This window comes from Macaca fascicularis, chromosome 6 (genome assembly GCF_037993035.2).
Source record: "Macaca fascicularis isolate 582-1 chromosome 6, T2T-MFA8v1.1".
NCBI lineage: Eukaryota > Metazoa > Chordata > Mammalia > Primates > Cercopithecidae > Macaca > Macaca fascicularis.
Window position 1 is genome coordinate 39,293,285 of NC_088380.1, and position 26,376 is coordinate 39,319,660.

At 35.0% G+C, this 26,376-nt stretch overlaps 1 protein-coding gene across 7 annotated transcripts in view; it reads right to left on the bottom strand.

Annotated features, from left to right (window-relative positions):
- RICTOR (RPTOR independent companion of MTOR complex 2) overlaps positions 1-26,376 on the bottom strand; it is a 128,792-nt gene that overhangs the window by 54,073 nt on the left and 48,343 nt on the right. For all 7 annotated transcript variants that reach the window (XM_015451321.3, XM_005556765.4, XM_015451318.3 and 4 more), the window contains 3 exons: positions 10,077-10,141; positions 9,070-9,201; positions 3,221-3,284 (listed from right to left, as the gene is read on the bottom strand). In XM_015451321.3, the coding sequence (XP_015306807.2) occupies positions 3,221-3,284; positions 9,070-9,201; positions 10,077-10,141 (261 nt within the window). The remainder of the gene's footprint in view (positions 1-3,220; positions 3,285-9,069; positions 9,202-10,076; positions 10,142-26,376) is intronic.

Below are 26,376 nucleotides of genomic sequence, written 5' to 3' on the forward strand. Positions count from 1 at the left end.
GTAAGTTATCCTAAAGCAAAAAGTGTTTTTCCTTATCTTTTAAAATATAATAGACTAATACTTTTATTACAAATTTTAAGACTTTTGGGAATGCATACAAAAAAATTCACTGATACAGTAATTATAATATTAAACATTAATTTCTACTGCAGGTTGAGCATCCCTAATCCAAAAATCCAAAATGCTCCAAAATCACAAACTTTCTGAGCACTGACAGGAGCCAGAAGTAGAAAATTCAGCATCTGACAATTTTGCTTTCTGATGGTTCAATGTACATAAACTTTGTTTCATGCACAAAATTCTTAAAAATATTATACAAAATTGGCTGGGTGTAGTGGCTCACACCTATAATCCCAGCACTTTGGGAGGCCGAGGCAGGCAGATCACGAGGTTGGGAGATTGAAACCATCCTGGCTAACATGGTGAAACCCCATCTCTACTAAAAATAAAAATTAAAAAAAAAAAATTAGCTGGGTGTGGTGGTGGGCGCCTGTAGTCCCAGCTACTGGGGAGGCTGAGGCAGGATAATGGCGTGAACCCGGGAGGTAGAGCCTGCAGTGAGCCTAGACGGCGCCACTGCACTCTAGCCTGGGCGACAGAGCGAGACCCCGTCTCAAAAAAAAAAAAAAAAAAAAAAATTATACAAAATTAACTTCAGGATATGTGTACAAGGTGTATACGAAGCATAAATAAATTCTGTGTTTAGATTTAAGTCTTCTCATTCACAAGATATCTTCTCATATACACACAACTATTCCAAAACCCAAAAAAATCCAAAATGGGAAATAACTTCAGGTCCCAAGCATTGTGGAAAAGGAATACTCAACCTGTAGTACAGCTGCCAAGGTTTTACTTTAAAAAAAAAAAAAAAAAAAAAAAGGGTGCCTCAGATGCTAAAAGCACTAATGAAATTATAGCTTCTCTGGCCAATAGAGGCCACTGTTCGTTCGGCAAATGTGCTCTCACTCTAATTCTTTTAGCGTAAACCAAGGAAAAGTCCTGTGCCACAATTCTTCCTCTGATTCTATATTCCACCACCAAATATCAGCAATTTTCCTGTTCTAGGATTCACAAATGGTATGTGAGTCAACTACTCTGCATCTCAGAAGACAACCAAATGAAATATTTTTGTTATGCTGCTATTAAATTATTTTTGAGCAATTAAAACCTGAGCTACTTTAAATTTTAACTTTTGCAAAAATACAAAATTGAAGTAAAACATTTACTAAAATATCCAAAATTGAATTTAATTGTCTGAATCCATTTGAAATTGTCTTCTCTTCTGACAGCAGTCTCTACAGCGGTGATGCTCAAAGTGTAGACCAGGAAATTCTGAGGGTCCTTAAGATATTTTCAGAGATTCTGCATAGCAATACAAAAATATCATTTGTCCCTTTCACTCTGATCTTCTCAGAAGTGTGTACTAAAGTTTTACAGGGGCTCCACCACATGTGTTATTAAAACAGACTGAATGCAGAAGCAAATATGATAATCCAAATGACTTGTGTATCAAGATAAAATTAAAGAGAGTTGCAAAACTCTGAAACAACAGCCCTCTTCTCATTATTTTTTGGAAAATATAGTCATTCCAAAGTGCCCATCAACCAATGAGTGGATAAAGAAAATGTGGTATTATACACTATGGAATATTACTCAGCCATAAACAATTGAAATAATGTCTTTTGAAGCAACTTGGATGGAGCCGGAGGCCATTACGCTAAGTCAAATTAACTCAGGAATGGAAAACCAAATATTGTATGTTCCCTGCTTCTAAGTGGGAGCTAAACTATGAGGACGCAAAGGCATATGAATGATATAACGAACTTTGGGGACTGGAGGTGGGGGGAGTTTGGGAGGAGGTGAGGGATAAAAAGATTACATATGGGGTACAGTGTACACTGCTTGGGTGACAGGGGCACAAAAATCTCAATCACCACTAAACGTCTCCATGTAACCAAAAACCACCTGTACCCCAAAAATTATTGAAAAAATAAAATAAAATATGGTTTTCATAAAAATGTTATTTATGTTTGTATTTAATGTGTTTATTATTTTAAATATATTAATATATATTTTAGTTCCTAATATTACAAATACTGACATACATAACCCAAATAACGAAAAAATTGTTCTAGGTTCTTCAGAAACAAATTTTGTTTCATCCTGAATTCTCAGTCATGGAAGAAGGAAGAATTGTATAAATAAAACCATACATTTTTAAAATCTGAATTTGAAAAGTCAAATTACAATCCTAGTGTAACAGTTCAAGTCTCCTAATCTATCTCCAGTATCATTCTTAGTAGAATTTCAAACTTCTTTTAAGACTTAATTCATCCATTTACTTGTTCACCTGTGAGTACTATTACTAACCAAAAGGTAGACAATTGTAAGAAAAGTGAAAATGAGGGAACCCTAGCTAACACAGAAACTGAACAGTACACCATTTTGGAACCTGTATGGAATTGAAAGATAGGAAGAGGGGAAAAAAGAACTAAAAAATTCAACTGGTAAATATTTTTAGATTTTTTATGCAAATGAACATATACTTCATGATTCATGAACATTAAGATGAAATATGAGGGATACTTGTCTCACTCAGGCTGTGTCCCAACCAAATTTACTCTCAGTTCACTTTCTTCTTCCACCATTAGGGTTATCAAGTAAAACAACAAAGCATTCCCTGAAGGCCTCTCATGAGAAGCATTATGGATTGTCCTTAACACCCTCTCTTGTGGAGTTTAGGCTGTGACCTTTTATCCTGTATAAGGGCCTGAATTGTTTATTGCAACTGCCCACAGACTGTATCCAAATTCACCTTTAAAACAATGAACTTCTAACTATTTGTGACTTCCATTTAATACTATAAACTCTAAGTATGCAATAAAGAGAAAATTAGGATGGGGAGCAAGTAATCCTCTTTCTTCAGTAACTTATCAAAGCGGTAACTACATTTACATGTCTATTAAAGGAAGAAATATTCTTCACAATAAACATTTTATAAGAAATATTGTTCTAGCTATACCCAATCACATAGAATAATTCCACAAAATATTTGTTTACCTCAAAGTTTAATGAATTTATTTAATATATAACTTTAATAAAAATGTTTAATAATAGTCTTTAATCTTAATCAAGATTTCATAAAACAGTCTAATCTAAAAATGTAAATATTAACATAAAAACCATAAATTTGCCTTTTACTCTCACACATAGAGCATACCTTTCTGACTAATCGAAGTGCTTGTGTCCTCTCTACCTCGTTGCTCTGTTGTATGTCAATGCACCTAAACAATACACAAAATATTAATCATTGATAAAATTCTATTAAACAACTTTTTGTATCATAATACTGCTTGATGAAACCCATTTTCACCATGTCAATATGGTATATTAAAGTTTTGGTATATGATTTCTCAGTACCAACATATATTTATTTAATTAACGCATACATCTCTAGTGATAAATATCTGTCAATTAAAAGACCAATTTTTTCTTTTAAAACCTCAGGAAAGAACAGTATAGTAAGTAATTTATAAGATAAGACTACATCTATTTATAGAGAAAGAACAATAAACAAAGTATTAAAAGTCTACTAAAAAAATTCACTTTTCTCTGATAAAATTCAGACATTTTATAAAAATTGTAAAGGAAAAATAGTTCAAGGCTCTTTTCATTTAATTGCAATTTTGACCGGGGCTTAAACTAAATTAGGCACTATCCATAAAAATTCTATCTCACCAAAATATAATTTGAATTCTGAATTCACTTCAAATATTGATGTCCAAACAAATACCACCAAACTGACATTTCTTTGTAAAATGTGTTAAATTATCCAATTTTGAAAGTCTTTTGTTTATGTAGGAGCATTTTTATTTAGACAGTTCATTATTCTAATCAATGCTTTATATATAGATAGTCTGCGATTCAAAAAGCATTTCTTCTATCTGAATACAATTAATCTAAGGCAATTCTATTAAAATACAAATGGACTTAGAATTCCATTCCTGGTCATGACAGAGATGGGAGGTTCTGACTGTCTTGCCAAAAACAACCATAAAGGTTTAAAAAAAAAACACAAATACTTTACAGTATAAAACAACTGTTAAAAGGGCAATGAAGAATAATCTCTGAAAAAAGAAGCACAGGGAGCTCCACATTCAACCACATTTGTTCCCTGGGTGCATTTATCAATGTCAATCCCTGGCCTCATGGGCAGAGTTCTAACAGAAAGCAGAAATCAGGCTGTCCTGAAAAGACAGAGGTTTAACATCAGGGCAGCCAAAGTAGCTGGGACTTGAGGGGTAAAATCCCTGAGAGAAGAAAACAGAAGAAAACGAGCTAAAATCTGCATGCAGTGCTCTCTAAAACACTTGTCAACATCTACATTGTGCAAAAGCAGAATTACACTCTAAGAAACAAAGGAACAGAGTATAGATTTCAGCAGAAACACAATACTCTAAGAAATAGGTTAGGGTTAAAGACTGGTTAAGGTGAAAAGATTCTGCTCAATATATCCACTCTGAGATCCTAAATAGCCACTTCTAGGAGCAAAGGCAAATCTAAAACCAAACTTTAACAGAATCAGTGTAATAAGCCAACATTCTAGAACAAAACTTAATTCTCTTAAAATGCAAATAACATAATCCTGAGACAATAATTATTTTTTTTTTGTTTGGATTTTTTGTTTTTGAGACAGAGCTGGTGCCTCGGCCTCCTAAGTAGCCGGGATTACAGGCACGTGCCACCGTGCCTGGCTAATTTTTGTTTTCTTAATAGAGTCGGGGTTTCGTCACACGTTGGCCAGGCTGGTCTCGAACTCCTGGCCTCAAGTGATCTGCCCCGCCTTGGCCTCCCAAAATGCTGGGATTACAGGCATGAGCCACCAAGCCCAGCCCCAACAATTTTGAATACCGATGTTCACCATTCTATCAGACAATATGAGGCATGGTTTAAAACAAAGGGCCAAGAACCAAAAACTAAGAAAAGAAAATGGCACTACAAATAGAATACAGGTGATTCACATATTGGAGTTGTCAGAGGGGACTTCAAAATAACCGTGGTTAATATGCTAAAGAAAATAGAAGAAAAGATGAAGAAATAAAGCAGAGACCTGAACTCTTTAAATAAAACTAAAATAGGCCAGGCACGGTGGCTCAGGCCTGTGATCCTAGCACTTTGGGAGGGCGAGGCGGGTGGACTGCTGGAGCTCAGGAGTTCGAGATCAGCCTGGGCAACACAGTGCAACCCTGTCTCTACTAAAATAGAAAAAAATTAGCCAGGCGTGGTGGTGCGCACCGGTAGTCCCAGCTACTCGGGAGGCTGAGGCAGGAGAATCACTTGAACCCAGAAGAGGGAGGTTGCAATGAGCTGAGATCAGCGCCACTGCACGCCAGCCTAGGCGACAGAGCAAGACTCCATCTCAAACAAACAGGGGGGAAAAAAACCCTAAAATAAATAAAATAATAACTGAAATTAAGAATTCATCAGTCATGTACTAGCAGGATGACAGGTTTTTAATAAACAGGTAAGTAGAAAAGTAAGCACACTGAAATACAAAGATTAACCACAACAAAAGGTTGAAAAATACAGTAACGGCATCAGAAACGTGGGACAGTAAAAAGATCCAACATGTGTATAGATGGAGTACCAGTCAATAGGGCAGAATATACAACAGAGTAAAAAAAAAAATCTTTAAAGCAGCCAGAGGTAAAAAGATACATCTGAAAGAATCTCAAAGACGTCAAGAATTCCTACATAACAAGAAAGAGAAGCTACTTATTGTTCAACTGTTATTTTAAAAAAAGAGAAAAGAAAAGAAATTAAGAAGAAAAAGAAATCCAGAAGACAATAACCGAAGCACTAAAAAATAAATAAGTGGTAATGAAAACAGCCTTTGAACATGAAGGCAAAATAGAGGGATTTACAGACAAAAGTATGACTAGCAGAACTAAATATATCAAGGATATATGTTCCAATCTCTAGGATAACTACTAAAAAGAAGGAAAGACTTCATAGCCAAGACACTAAAAGAGGAAAAAAACTGTTATTTCAAATGAAGCAAAAAAAATGAGAAATACAAGAACAAAGAACATACGTGACAAACAGAATAGAAATACCAAGATAGCAAACAAATTGAAGTATTAGGAAGCTAGTAATGAGACAACAAACTCAAATACACACAAATAATTACATTAGACAAAGTCCATAAATCATGCACATAGCAAACAAATTCAAGTATTAGGAAGCTAGTAATGAGACAACAAACTCATAAATACACACAAATAATTACATTAGACAAAGTTCATAAATCATGCACATAATAAACCACTAGACATAAATAGTCTAAATACTCCAGTAAGAAGACAAAGTTGGTCAAACCAGATATTAAAAAAAGAAAAAACGATATGATATTTACAGGGGAGACACTTAAATGTAAAAACCAAAAAAGAAAGTAAAAGGATGGTAAAAGGTATACCATGCAAACACTAGGCAAAAGAAAGGTGGTAATGTATTATTAGATTACAGGAACACTCATAAAAGAAGTATTACTAGGAATAAAGAGGGTTATTTTATAATTATAAAAGGATTAAGCCCAACATGAAGATTTAGCACTTCTAAACATGAAGTAACAACAAAGCTTCAAAATCTGAAACAAGAAAAAGAAAAGTCAGAAAGTACTATATAGGTGAAAAATAATTGAGTCTATATAATTTTATAACAGGCTGAAAAAGAAACCCAGCCAGAGAGATCCATTAATGAATTATAATCATGTAGGACAAAACAAACAAACAAACAAACAAACATATCTTACATATATTTTCCAAGTAAAATGAAAACAAGGCCACATTTCCCTAGTTGTTTTATAAAACAAACATACATACTCCCAATACTAAAACCAGACAGACTTCAGATGAATGGAAAAATAAAGGTCAATACCTCTCATGAACATAGGTGCATTTTAGCAAAGGATATTAAGTTATATATGAAAAGGGCAATATATCACAAATAGTGGTGTTTATTTAAAGAATGCAAACTAGGAATATAAAGAAAATCTAGTAATAGCTTATAGAAAGTATAAATAATGGTGAAATACTGAATGCTCTTCACCTGAGTTCAAGATCAAAACAAACTTGTCCATTAGTATCATTCCTATTCAGTGCAATATTCTAACTCATGTTGTAAGGTAAGAAAAAGATAAAGATTGGAAAGGAAGATATAAAATGGACATCATCTATAATTAATGCTTATACACATAGAAAATCCAAAGTAATCTAAAAACAACCAGAACTGAAAAGTGAATTTGGCAAGATTGCTAAATAAGAGGTCAATATCTCCCCTCAATTTTTTTGTATATTAGTAACAAAAACAGAAAAGAATAAGTTTTAAATTACATTAATACTATCATAAAAATATCTTAGAATAAACTGAATAAATATGTTCAGGACCTCTGCAAAAAACAAACACACACTACTAAATACTGTTGACAGAAATCAAAGTCTCCAATAAATAAAAGTTTAGAAAATTCAATAATAAGATGTAAATTTACCCCAAATTGATCTACAGCATTAATGCAATCCCTACTAAAATCCCAGCAAGTTGTGTGGATATGGACTATCTTATTCTAAAACTTATATGAAAATGCAGAACCCAGATTAGTCAAAATAGTCTTGAAGAAACAAAATTAGACTCACATTAACAGGTATCAAGACATATTATAGAACTGCAGTAGTTAAAACAGTTGAGAAACCGGTGCAAGGACAAATATACTAACTAAAGAGGATAGAGAACCCAACAATAGATTGCTACTGAACTACCTGATTTACAACAAAAGGTGACACAAATCTAGACGTGAAATGAAAATGTTTTCAATAAAAGGTGCTAATTTTATTGGATATTCACAAAGATAAAAATGAATCATGACTCGCCATCTATCTCATACCTTACACAACCATCAAATGAGATCAAATCAAGTAAGATGGTTCAAAGACTTAAACACGTATAAAGGAATAAAACCTTTAAAAGAAAACATAGATCTCTTCCAAACAGACCAAAAAGCATTCTGGATTTCACTAATTATGAACTTTTGTTCATCAAAGACCCATTAAAAGAGTGAAGAGGCAAGGCAGAGGCAAAGCAAAGGCAGGGCGAACTGAAAGAAGACATTTTCAATACATACATCTGTAAAGACTCATATCCAGAAGATATCAAGAATTCCTACATAACAAGAAAGATAATCCAATTTACAAATGAGTAAAAGATAGGATACCCAAACTTTCAACCAGCAAATGAAAAGTGCTTAACATCATCACTCATCAGGGAACACAAGTTAAAACCACAATGAGACCCCACAATGAAAACCACACAAGAAACGATATAACCAAAAACTGAAAATATCAAGTGTTGATGAGGATACGGGGAGACTGAAACTCCTATACATAATAGTAGACGTATTATCAGTGCAATCATTTAGCAAACTCTTCAGCAATATCTACTAAAGCTAAACATACATGTATCTTATAACCCAGAAATTCTAGTTCTACATATACATAAGAGAAATGAGTGCATTTCTTCTTCTATAAGAATATTCTTGCAGCCTTCTACAAGAATATTCAGGGCAACTTTATTCCATAGTCAAACACTGAAAACAACCCAGAAAAGCTTCAACAGAATGGAATAAATTGTGGTCTATTTATAAAATGAAATGTTACACAGCAAGAAAAAACAAAAACAAAAACAAAACAAAAAAACATAGATGAATCTCAAAGATAATAATGAGAAAAAAAGAGTAATTACTGTATACGTCCAACACAATGCTCAAGAAGAGGAAAAACTAGTGTGCAATGGGAAAAGTTAGAATAATGTTTACAACTGATTGCAGTGTATAACAGAGCTTTACTGGGATGCTGAAAATGATCTAAATCTTGTTACTTGGCGGGGGGTGTGTGTGTGTGTGTATGCGCAAAACGCATCAAGGTTATACTACAGTAAAAATCTGTACACTTTATGGCAGACGTGCTAAAAACTCAACACAAAATTTCAAAAACATATAAACAACTCTAGGAAATTTACCTAGCTATTAAATAGTCCACTTTCAATTTCAGCACCTTCTGGAGAATACTGGAGTCTTGGATGAGATATCGAAGCGCTCGTAGCCCTGCTGCTCGCACTTCTTTTGCTTCATTTAATAAAGCTAACCGCAAACTGTATGAAAACAAACAAAATAGAAGTTTTGCTGCACGGTTTCAAATACACACAAAATTATATTACCAAATTATTCCTCAGCCAAAATACGCAAAAATTCTAGTCATGAACGGAATTCTATCTAAGAGCATTCTACATATATAAAAATTATTCACTCCAACCCATACAATTTCACTTAGTGTTGCTTTTTTAAATCTGTGCCTCCTTAGTACATTCTTGCCAATCAAGAAAATGTTACTGAGTTCTTACCTTCTGTTCTTTATTTTATATAAACAATGGAAAATTAAATACAACTTTTTCAAGCTATACCATTTGTGTCTCTACAATCAAATATCCTCTCTCTGGCTACCTGTTCCATACCTCTCCCAAAAATCATTGGTTTAAATCAATGATAAAAATAATTTACACCAATAGCAGGCACAGACCTTTTATATCAATTTTAATTCCTAAGAGTACCTAAAAGATAGTTATAAAACCATATAACATGCCTCTACTAGTGTGCATGGGCAAATCAAGTCTGTTGTAAGCACCACTTTCTCTTAGGTAAGACCTAGAGTTATAGGTTCCTCTTGTTCCTGGGAATAATATGAGAAATTTAGTCTGCAAATTTCAGATTTAATTTAAAAGTTTAAATTATAGAAGTCCAGGTATTTTTGAACATTCACTTTGGTTCCCCATATTTAGTAATTAGAAAATATCACAAAGACTCACAAAAATAAAACTACTGTAGCTCTTAAATTTTTCTAATGTTCAAGCAACTGTTTCTATGAAATCAAATATGAGGTGCTGTATTATTCTATTTCTAGTTTAAAATTACTAAAATTAAAATTACTAAAATCTGGAAGGGATGGGAGAGGGAAATGAACTACACTTACCAAATTATGATATCCTCATAGTTAAAGCCCAGTTTTTCTTCACTGTGGCCAATATCACAAAGAAGCTGTCAGAAAAACAAAACAAGTATGTATGTGTTGTATATTTTTACATATTTATATACATTATATGTTTACACTGCAAAATAAGGTATTTTTATGGAATATTTTGAAAACTGTGATTCTACTGTTCAAACAGGCAGCTTTATTTATATCATCTTACTATTTCTCATTTGCTCTGCCAGTTTTAAGTTTCTTTAATCTTTTATCTTTCCTGCCTTTTAAACTCATTTGTTTTCTATTATTCCATTTTCCTTCTCAATAATTTACTGTTTTAAAAATGGTTCTTTTAGTGGCTACTACTAAGATTACAACATGCATTGTTGACTCATCTAACAAAAAGTATCACTTCACAATGTCCTCAATAATGCCAGAATCTCACACTTTAATTTTACTTTCTCCCCTCACATTTCACTTTACAATTGTTTTTTCTATCTTTTAAAAACTATACTGTATTACTGTTTTTGAACAGTATTTATCAATTGAACAGTCAATATCAATTTATATTTATTCATATATTTGCCCTTTTTATTATTCATCATTTTAACGGTTCCTTAATGGGATATCTTCCTTCTACCTGAAGAACTCTGTTGTTGCTGTTGACTTGTTTTGTTAGTGTTTTGATTTAATTTTAGACCAGGTTGCTGGTAATGATTTTCTTGTTTTTTATTTCTCTGGAAATGATTTTTTTTTTTTTTACATTCAAGTTTGAAGAATATTTTGCTGGATATTTAGAATTTTAGGTTAGCTGCTATTTTCCTCCAACAGTTTCAAGATGGCTTCCATTGTTTCAGTTGTGAAGTCTGCCATCAGAGTCATTGCTGACTCTTTTGAATGTCATTTATTTCTCAGACTTTTTTTTTTTTTTTTTTTTTTTTTTTTTTTTTTTTTTTGAGACGGAGTCTCACTCCGTCACCCAAGCTGGAGTGCAGTGGCGCGATATGAGCTCACTGCAAGCTCTGCCTCCCAGGTTCAAGCGATTCTCCTACCTCAGCCTTCGGAGTAGCTGGGATTACAGGTGTCCGCCACCATGCCCGGCTAATTTTTGTATTTTTAGTACAGACGGAGTTTCGCCATGTTGGCCAGGCTGGTCTCGAACTCCTGACCTTAGGTGACCTGCCTGCCTAAGCTTCCCAAAGAGCTGGGACTACAGGCATGAGCCACCACACTGGGCCTCTCAGACTCCTTTTTTTTTAAGACGGAGTTTCGCTCTTGTTGCCCAGACTGGAGTGCAATGGCGCAATCTCGGCTCACCGCACCCTTCGGCTACCACAACCTCCCTCTCCCTCGTTCACGCGATTCTCCTGCCTCAGCCTCCCTAGTAGCTGGGATTACAGACATGCCACCAAGCCTGGCTAATTTTGTATTATTAGTAGAGACAGGGTTTCTCCATGTTGGTCAGTCTGGTCTCGAACTCCCGACCTCAAGTGATCCGCCTGCCTTGGTCTCCCAAAGTGCTGGGATTACGGGTATGAGTCACAGCGCCCAGCCTCTCAGACTCTATTTTTAAGACATCTTTCCTTAGCTTTGGTTTCCAGCAATCTTATTACAATGTTTCTAGGTGTGGTTTCCTTTGTAGCTATTCTGCTTAGGGTAAACAAAACTTCCTAAATCTCTGGGCTGATCTATTTCTGCAGTTTTGAAAAATTCTATACAATATATTTTCAAAACTACTTCTGTCCAAACTCTCCTTCTGGTAATTCAATTAAATGTATGCCAGATCTTTTCATGTGTATCACAAATCTGTAAATCCTCTTTTGTTTTTTTCCATTTTCTTTTATCTCAATGCTTCAGCTGAATATTTTCTATAACCTGTTTTCTGATGTGTCTAATCATCTATTACATGTATCTAATGAGTTTTTAAATTTAGATACTGTATTATTCTCTTCTTGAATTTCCATTTAATCTTTTTAGTCATTCCAATGTGCTAATGAAATTCTTCATTTCACATCAATTTCTTCCATACATCCTCTATGTTCATGACATAGTTGTTACTGAAAGTGGGTTTCATCTAATACACCTGAATGATGTGGATCATCTCTGGATCCGTTATTAGCTGTTTTCCCTTTCAGTCACGTAATCCTGTCCTTTGGTGGCTCCTCAGTCTTTGATTGTATCTAAAAACTTGCAAAGATTTGATGGTGTTATCTGTCTCCACAGAAGGTTCAGCCTTCTTTCTGTTAAGCCACTAGATGGTGTTGAGTCCACATTAGGGGGCTGTCCTGGTAAGACCAGGCCTACCTCTGCTTTCTGCTTGCCACCTGAAGTTTCAACTGAAAGCCTATTGTTAAGAAACCTCGTACAAGGCAGATGAAAAATTTAATTTTTGTTTTGCAAACTCCATTCCTGATTTTCAAAGATTTTCCACTTAGGTTTTAAGTTTCTCATCCCAGATAGCCCCAGGATTAAACAACTGAATTGAGGGGAGAATCTCCTCACGCTTGATGCACCTAGGACTCCACCAAAACCTCTGTGCTGTTTTCTTTGTCTTTCAGCAACAGTATTCCTGGGCCTAACGCCTGAATCCTGTTTCCTGCCCACACTTAACATCAGCAAGTGTCCCCTGGGAAAAAGTTGTTGAAGCAGCTTACTTGTACAAGATTCTCCCTTTTCTGAAAGGTTGGCATCTGCACTTATTGTTGCCCGAGCAGCTGCCTGCTGCCTTCAAACAGGTTTTCCTAGTTTTCATTGAGAGCGGTGGTCTAATACTAGCTATATGGATCCCACCTGGATGAATATATGCCTGTTTAATCTAGGTATGAGTTTGGAGAATTGACTTTTACCAAAAGTTATGTCTAATGTCCTTAATTGATTTATTGGGGCTAACTGAAATGGATTAAAGAGAAGATAAATCATGTATTTAACACTGAAGACCAAGAAGGGTCTCCAAAGTGCTAATAATATTCTTTCTCAGTATGAAGTTATAAACACTGTAACCATACAGTATAAAGCAACCAAAGTGATCAACATATCACATCACATCTATGAGAAGAATGGACCCTAAGAAAAAGTTGATCATAGAAGTTTACTACCCTGTTGGTAGGATAACTATAAAAATGTCCTGTCCAATTTTTTCTTTACAGGAAAAAAGGGGAGGGGAGGAGGTCCCAAATACAATAGGATAGGAGACAGGACCAGAATAGCTATCAGATATTGCAACACTGCTATTACAATACTGGTATTCCTTAAAATTTTGATATGACGAACAAAGAGGCTTCAAACTTTCAAAGAGTATAAATAATGTTTTTCTTTTGTTTTTACTGTCTTGTACAGTATTGCAAGTAGTTAAAAATTTAAAAGAATGCATTTTTATACATACATATTTAAAACAATAACATAAAAATTTCTAAGTTTTGAGATAAAACTTCTATACCTCTAAAAAACCAACCATATACCTAAAATTAAAAGTGACATAATGTGTTAGTAAAAAATATTTACAACAAGTACAGTAAGAAAAAGGTTAAGGCACTGTATGTAGTTTGCTAGGGCTACTATAACATATATCACAGACTGGGTGGCTTAAACAACAGAAATTTACTTCTTCATAACTCTGGAGGCCAGAAGTCTAAGATCAAGGTGTTGGCAGGGTTGTTTTTTTCAAAGTCTCTCTCCTTGCCTTACATATGACTATTTTCTGTATCTTCCTATGTGTATGTCTGTCTCCTAATCTACACTTTTTTAAGAGGTTATACTGGATTAGGCCCACCCACCCATATGACCGCATTTTTCCTTAATTACCTTTTTCAAAGGCCCTATCTCCAAATACAGTCACATTCTGAGGTATTGGAGGTTAGAAATTCAACACACAAATTTTGACGAGACACAATTCAGCTCATAGCATTCCATCTTCACCTAGCAAACTAATACAGATCCTTATATTGAAACAAATTGAGGAAAGACTTCTCAGGACCGCAAAGAAGGACAGGCAAAGAAAATGTACAAGGATTTTACTGAAGAAATATAATTGACAAATAAATATGACATATATTCATTTATCCTAAAACCCAACTCAAATGAATTGCAAAGTTCTACTTAAAACTCACAAAAATGGCAAAATATTTTTTTAAATATTATTGTATAACATTATTTTATTATTGTAAATATTTCAAAAAATAGTTTAAAATATTGTATATTACTATAATATTGTTTTTAGATATATTGCAAAATATTATTTTAAATATTATATATTGGTAATGGGATTGAAAACTGAAAATATCTTATAAACTAAATTGGAAAGATGCACTAAGATCAAGATCCACTTTTGGAGATTTATGTATTTTAAATTATTTTATTAATATAAAGTAGGTTCAAGTACAAGATGCTTATGACATTATTTACAACATTAAAGAAACAGAAATAAAATGTTTGTAAAGGAGGAACTTTATGAGGCTATTAAAATAATATATAAGAAAAAATATGCATAATCTATTGCTAAGTAGGGAAAAGATTCCGTAAGATACATTTCTTAAAGACACACTTTAAAAGAAAGTGTATACATTAAAATTTAACACCAAAAATTTAACAACAAAAAAGAAAGCAGAATCACAGATAATTTATTCTCCTCTGCATTTTTGTGTATTTTATAAATGTTCACAATTAAACATGTATCACACCATGTAGGAACAGTTTTATATATAGTATTGATGAATATACACAGAAGTAACAATTATTGACTGTTAATCTTCTCAACCCTAGTAGTATTTCTGTACATGAAAACAACTGAGGCTTAGAGAGGTTAATATGACTTCCTAAGGCCACAAAGGAAATTAAGTGGTAAAGCTGGAAATCAGATCAAACCAGCGTGAGGCCAGAGCCCACTGTGAAAAACATTACTACAATTCTATATTGAAATTACTTACACAGGGTTGGGGATGAGGGGAAGTAAAAAAACAACTGAATATTACCAACTTATATCATTTCTCCAGCCTCAAATGTGGCATCAAGAGTCTGGAGAACTGCACCCTGGCTATATATATACATAAAACAAATAAGAAAATTTAACTATTGTTTTCTCCAGAACTGCTAACTAAAAATATACCATTAAAAAACTGCCCATTTCAAAGAATGAAAACATAAACAACTGCACTTTCACTACTTAAAATAAATAATTATTTTTAAAGATTTCTCACATATTTCAGAATACTAGCATTATCACTATGTGGTACCATACATGAATAAGAAAGAAATCTATGGTCACTAGCTATGATTACTTCATCCTTGGGAATATCCAAATATAAATAATATAGAAAAATTAAAGTTAGAATTTGTTTATATCAACATACAAAATATTGTGCTTTTAAACTGGGAAAAAATGTCACTTTCTTAAATTATAATTTACACATATCAACTCAACTGCTTAAAAAGGCAGTATTTCCATTCTTCTGCTACAGGAACAGTGAATGTTAATAAAATGAAAGGTTGTAAAATTCTACCAATATACAAAGTCTTGTCCTTTAAAGGGTTGTTTTTTCCCGTAAGTTTGTACTTGACTCTCATTTCCTGCATTATGTTTCTCATACTTGCCAACCTTGTAGAAAACTATAGATTCAGAGAACACAATTTTCTTTTTTTTTTTTTGAGACGGAGTCTCGCTCTGTCGCCCGGGCTGGAGTGCCGTGGCCGGATCTCAGCTCACTGCGAGCTCCGCCTCCCGGGTTTACGCCATTCTCCTGCCTCAGCCTCCCGAGTAGCTGGGACTACTCGGCGCCCGCCACCTCGCCCGGCTAGTTTTTTGTATTTTTTAGTAGAGACGGGGTTTCACCGTGTTAGCCAGGATGGTCTCGATCTCCTGACGTCGTGATCCGCCCGTCTCGGCCTCCCAAAGTGCTGGGATTACATGCTTGAGCCACCGTGCTCGGCCTAATTTTCAAATTATCTACCTTCTCAGACCAGAAAAATATATGACCATTTACCACTTAACATTTCCTAGAGTTAGCAGTTTTAGTGAAAAAGTTAAAATTCGAAGGTATTATAATCTTAAAAAACAAACATGCACAATTTAAAAAGTGTATAGAGGTGTATCATTTTCTGATTATTAATGTTGATGCATTTCAAATGCAAGAAAAATTTTTGAGAAAGATGCTGAATCAGCTGGAAACTGGAAAATCATAAATAACTAAAAAGAACAATTATGGCAGAAACACAGTATATTTGTTATTAATTAGTGCCTATTTTCCAGAGATAGTAAATGGAATTCAACAATGGTTAAATGCTTTCAGGTTGTTTCCAGGATTGTATAAGAGGGCTTTAATCAGTCTTAAATGAAAAACCTTTTGAATCAGAATTATCCCAAGCAGTGATTAAACTTTCTATGTGTAACTAAATTCACATATATATTGGGAATAAGAAAGAAGATAGTAATAGAATTCTAAATTTTGGATTATCAAAGAAATATACTTTTACTGTTAATCACTAAGAGTTCACATATAGATCTCAAAATATTATAAGAATGACTTTGATACAAATTTCTTGTGATGACTACCTTACTAGTTATCTCCTAATTTACATAACCAAACCCTAAGGTAAACATTAATCTCTTTAGCTTTTTCTGTATGTGATATGGTTTGGCTCTGTGTCCCCACCAAAATCTCACCTTGAATTCTAATAATCCTCACGTGTCAAGGGCAGGACCAGGTGGAGATAACCGAATCATGGGGGCGGTTTCCACCATGCTGTTCACATGATAATGAGTTCCGTCTATGACCATATCACCCTGAACACACCCAATCTCATCTGACAGTGAGTTCTCACGCTATCTGCTGGTTTTATAAAGGGCTTCCCCCTTTGCTTGGCACTTATTTTTCCCTCCTACTGCCATGTGAAGAAGGATGTGTTTGATTCCCCTTCCACCATGATTGTAAGTTCCCTGAGGTCTCCCCAGCCATGCAGAACTGTAAGTCAATTTAACCTCTTTCCTTTATAAATTATCCAATCTCAGGCAGTTCTTTATAGTACTGAGAACAGACTAACACAGTAAACTGGTACCACAGAGAGTGGGGCACTGCTGTAAACATACACGACATGTGGAAGTGACTTTGGAACTGGGTAACAGACAGAGACTGGAATAGTTTAGAGGGCTCAGAAGACAGGAAAATGTGGGAAAGTTTGGAACTTCCTAGAGACTTGTTGAATGGCTTTGATCAAATTGCTGATAGTGATATGAACAATGAAGTCCAGGCTAAGATGGTCTGAGATGGAGATGATGAACTTGTTGGGAAGTGGAATAAAGGTGATTCTTGCTATGCTTTAACAAAGAGACTGACAGCATTTTGCCCCTGCACTAGAGATCTGTGAACTTTGAACTTGAAATTATTTAGGATATCTGGCGGAAAAAAATTCTAAGCAGCAAAGCATTCAAGAGGTAACTTGGTTGCTCTATAAAGCATTCAGTTTTATATATTCACAAAGATACAATTTGGAATTGGAACTTATGTTTAAAAGTGAAGCAAAGCATAAAAGTTTGAAAACTTTGCAGCCTGATGATGCAACAGAAAAGAAAAATTTCTCCTCCATTTTCTGAGGAGAAATTCAAGCTGGCCACAGAAATTTGCACAAGTAACAAGGATCTGAATGTTAGTTACCAAGACAACAGGGAAAATGTCTCCAAGGCATGTCAGAGAGCCTCATGGCAGCCCCTCCCATCACAGACCCAGAGGCCTAGGGGGAAAAAGTGGTTTCCTGGTCAGGGCCCACGGACTTGCTGCTTTGTGTAGTCTTTAGTGCCCTGTATCCCAGCTGCAGCTAAAAGGGGCAACATAGAGCTCAGGCAGTTGCTTCAGATGGTGCAAGCCCCAAGCCTTGGCGATTTACACATGGTGTTGGGCCCGTGGGTGCACAGAAGTCAGGAACTGAGGTTTGGGAACCTCCGTCTAGATTTCAGATGGTGTATGAAAATGCATGGATGTCCACACAGAAGTGTGCTGCAGGGGTGGAGCCCTCATGGAGAACCTCTGCTAGGACACTGCGGAAGGGAAATATGGGGTTGGAGCTCCCACACAGAGTCCACACTGGGGTACTGCCTAGTAGAGCTGTGAGAAGAGGGCCACTATTCTCCAGATCCCAGAATGGGAGATCTACCGACAGCTTGCACTGTGCACCTGGAAAAGCCACAGGCACTCAATTCCAGCCCATGAAAGCAGACAGAAGGGGGTGCTGTATCCTGCAAAGCGACAGAGGCAGAGCTGCCCAACGCTGTGGGAGCTCACTTCTTACATCAGCGTGACCTGGATGTGAGACATGGAGTCAAAGGAGAACATTTTGGAACTTGAAGGTTTAATGACTGCCCTATTGAGTTTTGCACTTGCATGGGGCCTGTAGTAGTTCTTTCGTTTTGGCCAATTTCTCCCCCTTGGAATGGGAGTATTTACCCAATGCCTGTACCCTCACTGTATCTAGGATGTAACTAACTTGCTTTTGATTTAACAGACTCATAGGCAGAAGGGACTTGCCTTGTCTCCAATGAAACTTTGGACTTGGACTTTTGGGTTAATGCTGGAATGAGTTAAGACTTTGGGAAACTGTTGAAAGGGCATATTTGTGTTTTGAAATGTGAGGACATGAGACTTTGGAGGGGCCAGGGAAGAATTAAAAGGTTTGGCTCTGTGTTCCCACCCAAATTTCACTTTGAATTGTAATAATCCTCATGTGTCAAGGGTGGAACCAGGTGAAAATACTTGAATCATGTGGTCATTTCCTCCATGCTGTTCTCATGATAGTGAGTGAGTTCTCATGAGATCTGAGAGAACTCACTATCACTGCTTTTATAAGGGACTTCCCCTTAAAAAGTCCTCTGAGAGAACTCACTATCAGTGGTTTTATAAGGAACTTCCTTCCCCCTTCACTCAGAACTCATTATCTCTCCTGCCACCATGTGAAGAAGGACACGTTTGCTTCCCTTCGCACCATGATTATAAGTTTCCTTAGGTCTCCCCAGCCTTGTGGAACTGTGAGTCAATTAAACATCTTTCCTTTAATTACCCAGTCTCGGGCAGTTCTTCACAGCAGTGTGAGAATGGACTAATATACTATGAAAGACACAAGAAGAAACAGAAGAACACAGAGTGAGTTAAAACATGGGCATCCTGTGAAGCCTCTACTAATAATCGAGTTGCTAATTAATCTTCAACCATTAGGCAGCAGTTTTGTCACTACTATTTTAGCTATTACTGGTGACATCCTATCTCCTATATTAATGTAAGTCATTAAAATGTAATTCGGTCTACCCTATTTCATAGGCTTGTTATTATATATTATGAGCAAATCGTTGACTATGTTTAGAAATTGTTAAAGACATTACAAAATGTAAGAATTAGCGTTAACAGTCACATAAAATGCTAAATTATTAGACACCACACTTTTCATTGGGTTTGGGACTCCCCATGCCATCCATGCATTTTTTTAATTGGCTATCGGTCACAACGCCTAGCTAAACATGACCAAATAACATCAGAGTTCATATACAAAGATGTTAAGAGAGCGTACTCTCTGCTTTTCAAGACTAGAAGTATTAAGGATGATGTATCTTATCTTAGTCCCATGGAAAGTGTTTACCTGAGAACGAAGACAACCTGAAAGAAAATAGGAATGAAAAGTAGAGTGGCAGCATGTAACTGACAGTGTCTCAACCCCTGGGTTGTCTTGTCTGAAATTAGGATCCAACATTTGATATTCCTAATTATGTACACAAGTAACTTCTTTATATTTTAGCTAAGATGAATTAGGTTTGCTGAATTTGTTACTTATAATCAAGTTAAACATTCAGTATCTTAAGTTCACAATTATTTTATGAGTATAACATGTTAAACTTAACATTTTTATACAAGCAAAACAAATACTATTATACAAATCTTATTTTAAGATGGGTTAAAGATTTTGATAATGTCACTGGTTTGCCTACTAAAATCCACGTCCATCCTCAGTTAATCAATCTGTTATTTGTTACAATAAATCTATATGACTTTCTTACACAAATACTAAAATATTCAAAAAGGGCTATAAACAATTATATTCTGACAAAGATTACAACAGAACCGTAAATTATCTCCAAGTATTAAAAATTTGTCTGTTTATTAAAATGATCATGTTTTTAAAAATGTAATGACTAGTTAAAACTAGGTAGTTCTAAATGCTACTTCCGTTTTACTTGTATTACTTTGAAGGTTAAATAGCTCTTCCAAATAAGCAAAAGAAATAACAACCCTAATTTTAAAAAACGTTATCTCACATATTAGAATTCCATGGCAGTCTTTCACATGGCAATTTAGACATAAACACACACACACACACAGCTACAAAAAAAAGTAGATTGATATGTATAGAAAAGGAAAGCATCCTACGATATATCGGGATGTGGAAAGCAGCAAACTGCAAGTCAATATACGTATACATACACAGATATATATACACATACACATTTATATACACATATATCACATTCTCATTTAAAAAATACCTTTTTGCATATACATCTACAGTCATGCACTGCATAACGACTTTTCAGTCAATGATGGATCACATGTACGACTGTGGTACCATAAGATTATAATACTATATTTTTACTGTATCTTTTCTATGTTTAGACACTTACCATTGTGTTACAACTGCCTACAGTATTCAGTACAGTAATATGCTTTACAGATTCATAGCCTAAGAGCAACAGACTATACCATATAGCCTGGACATGTAGTACACTACACCATCAATGATTGTGTAAGTACACTCTATGATGTTCACAAAACGATGAAATCACCTAATGATACATTCCTTGAATATATCCTGGGTAATAATGGTAAATAAATGATGTATAACTGTATAATAAATGGCAAATAAACTGAGCACAATAGTAAACTCTTCATTTTGTTTAGCTCATTTAAATATCACAATTCCCAAGAAAATACACACACACATTTATATTTATAATTATACCAGAAAAGGATAAATATTTTCTAGTGGTTACCGCTGGAGAGTGGTATTTCTGTCAGAACAGGGAGGTGGGTGGGAAGGGTATGAAAGGGAAGAGTTTCACTTTTTATCATATATTCTTCTGTACCATTTTAATTTTTTTATACTCAGCTTATACCTTAAAAGTTTTTAAAAAGCAGAACAAAATAAATATTCCTTTAAAGCTTCTTTTAATGTAAATATATGAGATTAAGTATAGGAAAAGAGAACTTTTAAGATATGAAAGAGTTGAAATATTTTCATCTTTAAAAAGCAGGTCTTTAGATTATGAGCATGTTGTCAGTTTTAAAAATAGAATACTAAGATTATATTCATCAGCAGTCTGTTATACACATTACTTTATCCAGTGAGATGATGTCAGAAGGCAAGCATGGGTGTGTGACATTCACATGGTTAAAGGATCACATCACTAGCTCCCTTTCTTTATACCTTAAAAGGAGGTTTAGTTTTGAAGCTGAAGTTCACCCTATACAACATTTTAATGTCACTGTTCTAGTAAGATAAATTAATCCTAACAGGCTTACACTTAATAACAAAACAAATGCCAGTAAAAACAAAAACTCATATTTAAAATGCATCATCTTCCCAATCTAATACCATTAATTAAACACATATTATGTGACACACTTTGGAGTAGAGAGGGATATGAGGGTGGAAAAATAAACATTATGTATTTTTTTGTGTTTGAGAAACTCGGTTTAATAACAGAGCAACCTACAATAAATAATAAAACAGATAAAATTTAGTAGGCATATCTATCAACTAAATGGAAACACAGAAGAGGGTGGCAAAAAAACTCCACTAGTCCTGGTATCATAATTATTTTTCTTATTTTCTTATTCTATAGAGCTATTCTTAGAAATTTCTGAGAATTCCTAAATTTTACTCAATAAGCAAATGAATGAATTTACAGGTTTTATAGGAATACTAGTTACCTAAATATTTATATACTTAGGTCTCTAACAAATGGAATTCAAGACACAGTACAATTAAATTCAGTGTTTGTTTTGTGCTGCATATTTGAATAAATTTTATAATAAAATCTACACACAATTTATTTACAAAAATGGTCCTTAATGGGGGGCAATTTTGTCTCCCAGGGAACATTTGGCAATATCTGGAGACATTTCTGCTTGTCATAACTGGTTTGGGGCGGGGGTGCTACTGGCATCTAGTAGGTAGAGGCCAGGGACAATGCTGAACACCCTAAAATACACACAGCAGCTTCTCAAAACAAATAATAATCTAGCTCAATTTGTTAGTAATGCCGGCACTGAAGAACCCTGATTTACAGTAATAGTTTACCAATTGACCACTCAAACTATTAAGCAGACTCACCACCTTATAGTCAGCTAAAAAACTAGAGAGGTGACAAAAAGAACAAAAAAACACAAAAACCAAACATGAGGTTGAATCAAGGCACCGCCTATTACAGAGCACATATTATGTGCCAGGCACTAGACTGAGACCTTGCCTCTACAGAAAGCAAGATTACCTCTGAGTAAAGAAATCTGCCTAAGATTGCCCTGACAGTTAATCACAGTTGTGCTTCAAGTCTCCATCTGTTTGATCTAAAGCTCATGCTTTTCCCAGCACATCACTAAGCAGTCAAAACAGATTTTATCAAGTCCAAAGTTCATGGACTCTATTCAGAGGACAGCCCCTAAGATCGTGACTCAGGGCGTACTCACTCTTAGAATAGACAAATTCTAATAAGTTTGGCTATCAGGATTTTAAAATCATAGCAACATAGCAAAGAAAGGGGCTGCTGCAAAGCTTGCACCAAGGCCAGAGGGATATATGAAAATCATTTTTTAAAGGATATGGTAAAACAAAAAACAAACAAGACTATAAAAAGTACAAAAGTTTAGAGCCTTCATTACAGAGATGTATCACTGCACACTCTACAGTGGTACAACAGAGAAAAGGAAGGAGGGGGGAACAGAAAAGGGGGCAAAGGGACTGAGAAAAGATGGAGGACGAGAAAGGTGACAAGGAAGGGTGAAGAAAGAAGAGTGAGAAGATGAAGAGGGGAAAAAGGAAGAAGTAGAGAAGGGATGAGAAGGAGTAAAGGCAGAAGAGACTGGGGGAGCACAAATCAAGAAAGAGAGAGGAGGTGGAGTGAATAACTTAGTGAAATACTGTGGGGGAAATTTAGACCGACAGAAAACAAGGAAACTGGAGAGAGAAGAATAAAGAAAAAAGGGAAACTAATCCTCATGCAAGAGAACCTGGGACCCAGACAGAAATAAATGAGAAGGGAGAATAAGAGGTGTTCAACAGATTCCTAGAAATGAAGGCTTTTAAGCCACTCCTGTTCCAAAAAGCTGTGTATCTTCACTGTCCAATGTGGTTACTAGCTACTAGTCGCAAGTGGCTACGAGCACTGGAAATGTGGCTAGTCTTATAAACTTGCTTTCAAAATTTTAGTATGAAAAAACAGCAAAATAACATTTAATAATGTTTTATACTAATTACATCAAATGATAATGTTTTAGATATACTGGCTTAATAAAAATATTAAAAATTAATGTCATGTTTCTTTTTACTGTTTTAGTATGGCTACTAGGAAATTTAAAATTACATATGTGGCTCACATCATATTTCTATTAGGCAACACTATTCTAGATTTTTAAGATTGCTGTAGGGCCCATGCTGGTAACAAAGTAAAATAACAGGAATTACTGCCATTTTCACCTCCATCCCCAACTTTCAGAATCCTAATTGGCAAGAGATGTGGAACTATATATCAAGGTGTCCAAACTTGGTTATAACAGCAATCATAACTGCAAACAGGACACAGACCTCTATTATAATTGTTTTTAATGGTTAAAACTAAGCAAGTGAGGCTTATTTGAATTAAGTGAAGATTGGTGAAATAAAATTGTAAAATTTAATAAAAGACAATGAAACTAGAAGATGCATTTTGCAACCTTGGAACAATGTTGGAGTCTTAAAGATGTGACATTATCTCACCACCATGTTGAAGAAAGATGTTTGAAGATTTTCATTACATTCACTCACACTACAAAATACAGAAACATATTTCTGAAAGCCCATTCTCCAGTACCTATTCAATGTTTTTAAAAGTTTTTTTTTAAAAATGACTTTCTCATCCCTCATACAAAATCATTTTCTCATCTCTTATATATTAAAAAAGAGCCAGAATATTTTAAAACTTCACTAATGAAAAATAAATGCCTATGTGCTCGCTTCCCTAGCTATAGAAAAAAACTCAACCTATATTTATTGCACTATACTACATAAAAAAATTGTATTACACAGTGACTATATTCTCATCCCCTTCTATTTCTATGAAATAAAAATCAAATCCAAGTCACAGTTCAATTACTTAAAGAATATTTGGAAGGATTAAAACAGTGCAGCTCAAACTTGAATGTACCCATACGTTTGCTTGAGACTTTTTATTGAACTGTAGATCCTGATTTAGTAGGTCTGGGGTGGGGCTAAAATAGCACATTTTCAAACAAGCTTCAAGGCGATACCAATACCGATGAACTGTGGATATTTTGAGTAGCAAAGGGTTAAAACATAAAATAATTCTTTCATCAAAAACAATTTATATTTGATATACTAAAAGGTAAGGGGAACGTTATCCCAAAGACCCATTCTGTTTTCTATTTTAGGGTATCTCCCAAAATAGCAGGCATTTTAGTGTTTGCATGAATTGGCTCTCCAGCATTACAAGGCTGAGAAATATACCAATCCACTCATCAAACTCAAGAATTCTGGGCTGCTATTAGAGATCAAATCAATGTTTATTTGGGACCAGGACCCCTACAATTTGGGCTCTAATTTAGATCCAAATAATGGGGATACAACATCAGGAAAAGAGAAAGTTATAATATAGTTCTTTGGGTTTATGGCTATATTTATTAAATATGGCACACATATGTAGTTAAATACGAATACTTACAAGCATACTTCATTTTATTGAGTTTCACAGATGCTGTGTTTTTTACACATTGAAGGTTTGTGGCAAACCTGCATCAAGCAAGTTCATTGGTGCCATTTTTCCAAACGCATGAGCTCACTTTGTGTGTCTGTCACATTTTGGCAATTCTTACAATACTAAAAATGTTTTCATTATTATTACTGTCTGTTAGGGTGATCTATGATCAGTGATCCTCAATGTAACTATTATCATTGTTTTGGGGCAAGATGAGCTGGACCCATATAGGACGATGAACTTAATAAATACGTGTTCCAACTGCTCCACCAACTGGCTGTTTCTGTCTCTCCCTCTGTCCTTGGGCCTATTTCCTCAGATATAATACTTAGTAAAATTGGGCAAATTAATAACACTATAATGGCCTCTAAGTGTTCAAATAAAAAGGAGAGTCAACCATCTCTCGCTTTAAATCACAAGTTAAAGATTGAGCTTAGTGAAGAAAGTCCAGAGAGGCCTCTTGTGACAAACAGGTAGCCAAGTTGTGAATGCAAAGGAAAAGTTCTTGAAGAAAATTAAAAGTACTACTCCAATAAACACACAAATAATATGAAGGCAAAACAGACTTACTGCTGATAGAAAGTTTTAGTGGTCCAGATAGAAGATTAAACTGGCTGCCAACATTCCTTTAAACTAAAGCCTAACCCAGAGCAAGCAAGGCCCTAACTCTCTTAAATGTTATGAAGGCTGACAGAGGTGAGGAAGCTGCAGAAGAAAAGTGTGAATGGTTCATGAGGTTAAAGGAAAGAACCCATCTCCATAACATAAAATGGCAAGGTAAAGCAGTAGATGCTGATACAAAAGCTGCAACAAGTTATTCAGCAGACACAGCTAAGATCACTGACCAAGGTAGCTACACTAGACAACAGATTTTCAACGCAGATCAAACAATCTTCAACTGGAAGAAGATGCCATCGAGAACTTTCATAGCTAAAGAGAAGTCAATGTCTGGCATCAAAGCTTCAAAAGACAGGCTGACTCATGTCTGGGGCTAATGCAGCTTGTCACTTTAGATTGAACCCAATGATCATTTACTATTCTGAAAATCCTAGAGATATTAAGAATTATGCTAAAGCTGCTTTGTCTCTGCTTTACAAATGGAACAAGGCCTGGATGACAGCACATCTGTTTACAGCATGGTTTACTAAATATTTTAAACGTACTGTTGAGAAAACAGTATTTGCTATCGCTCAGGAAAAAAAAAAAAGATTTCTTTCAAAATATTACTGCTCATTGACAATGCACCTAGTCACCCAAGAGCTGATAGTCACAAGGAGATTAATGTTGTTTTCATGCTTGCTAACACAACATCCA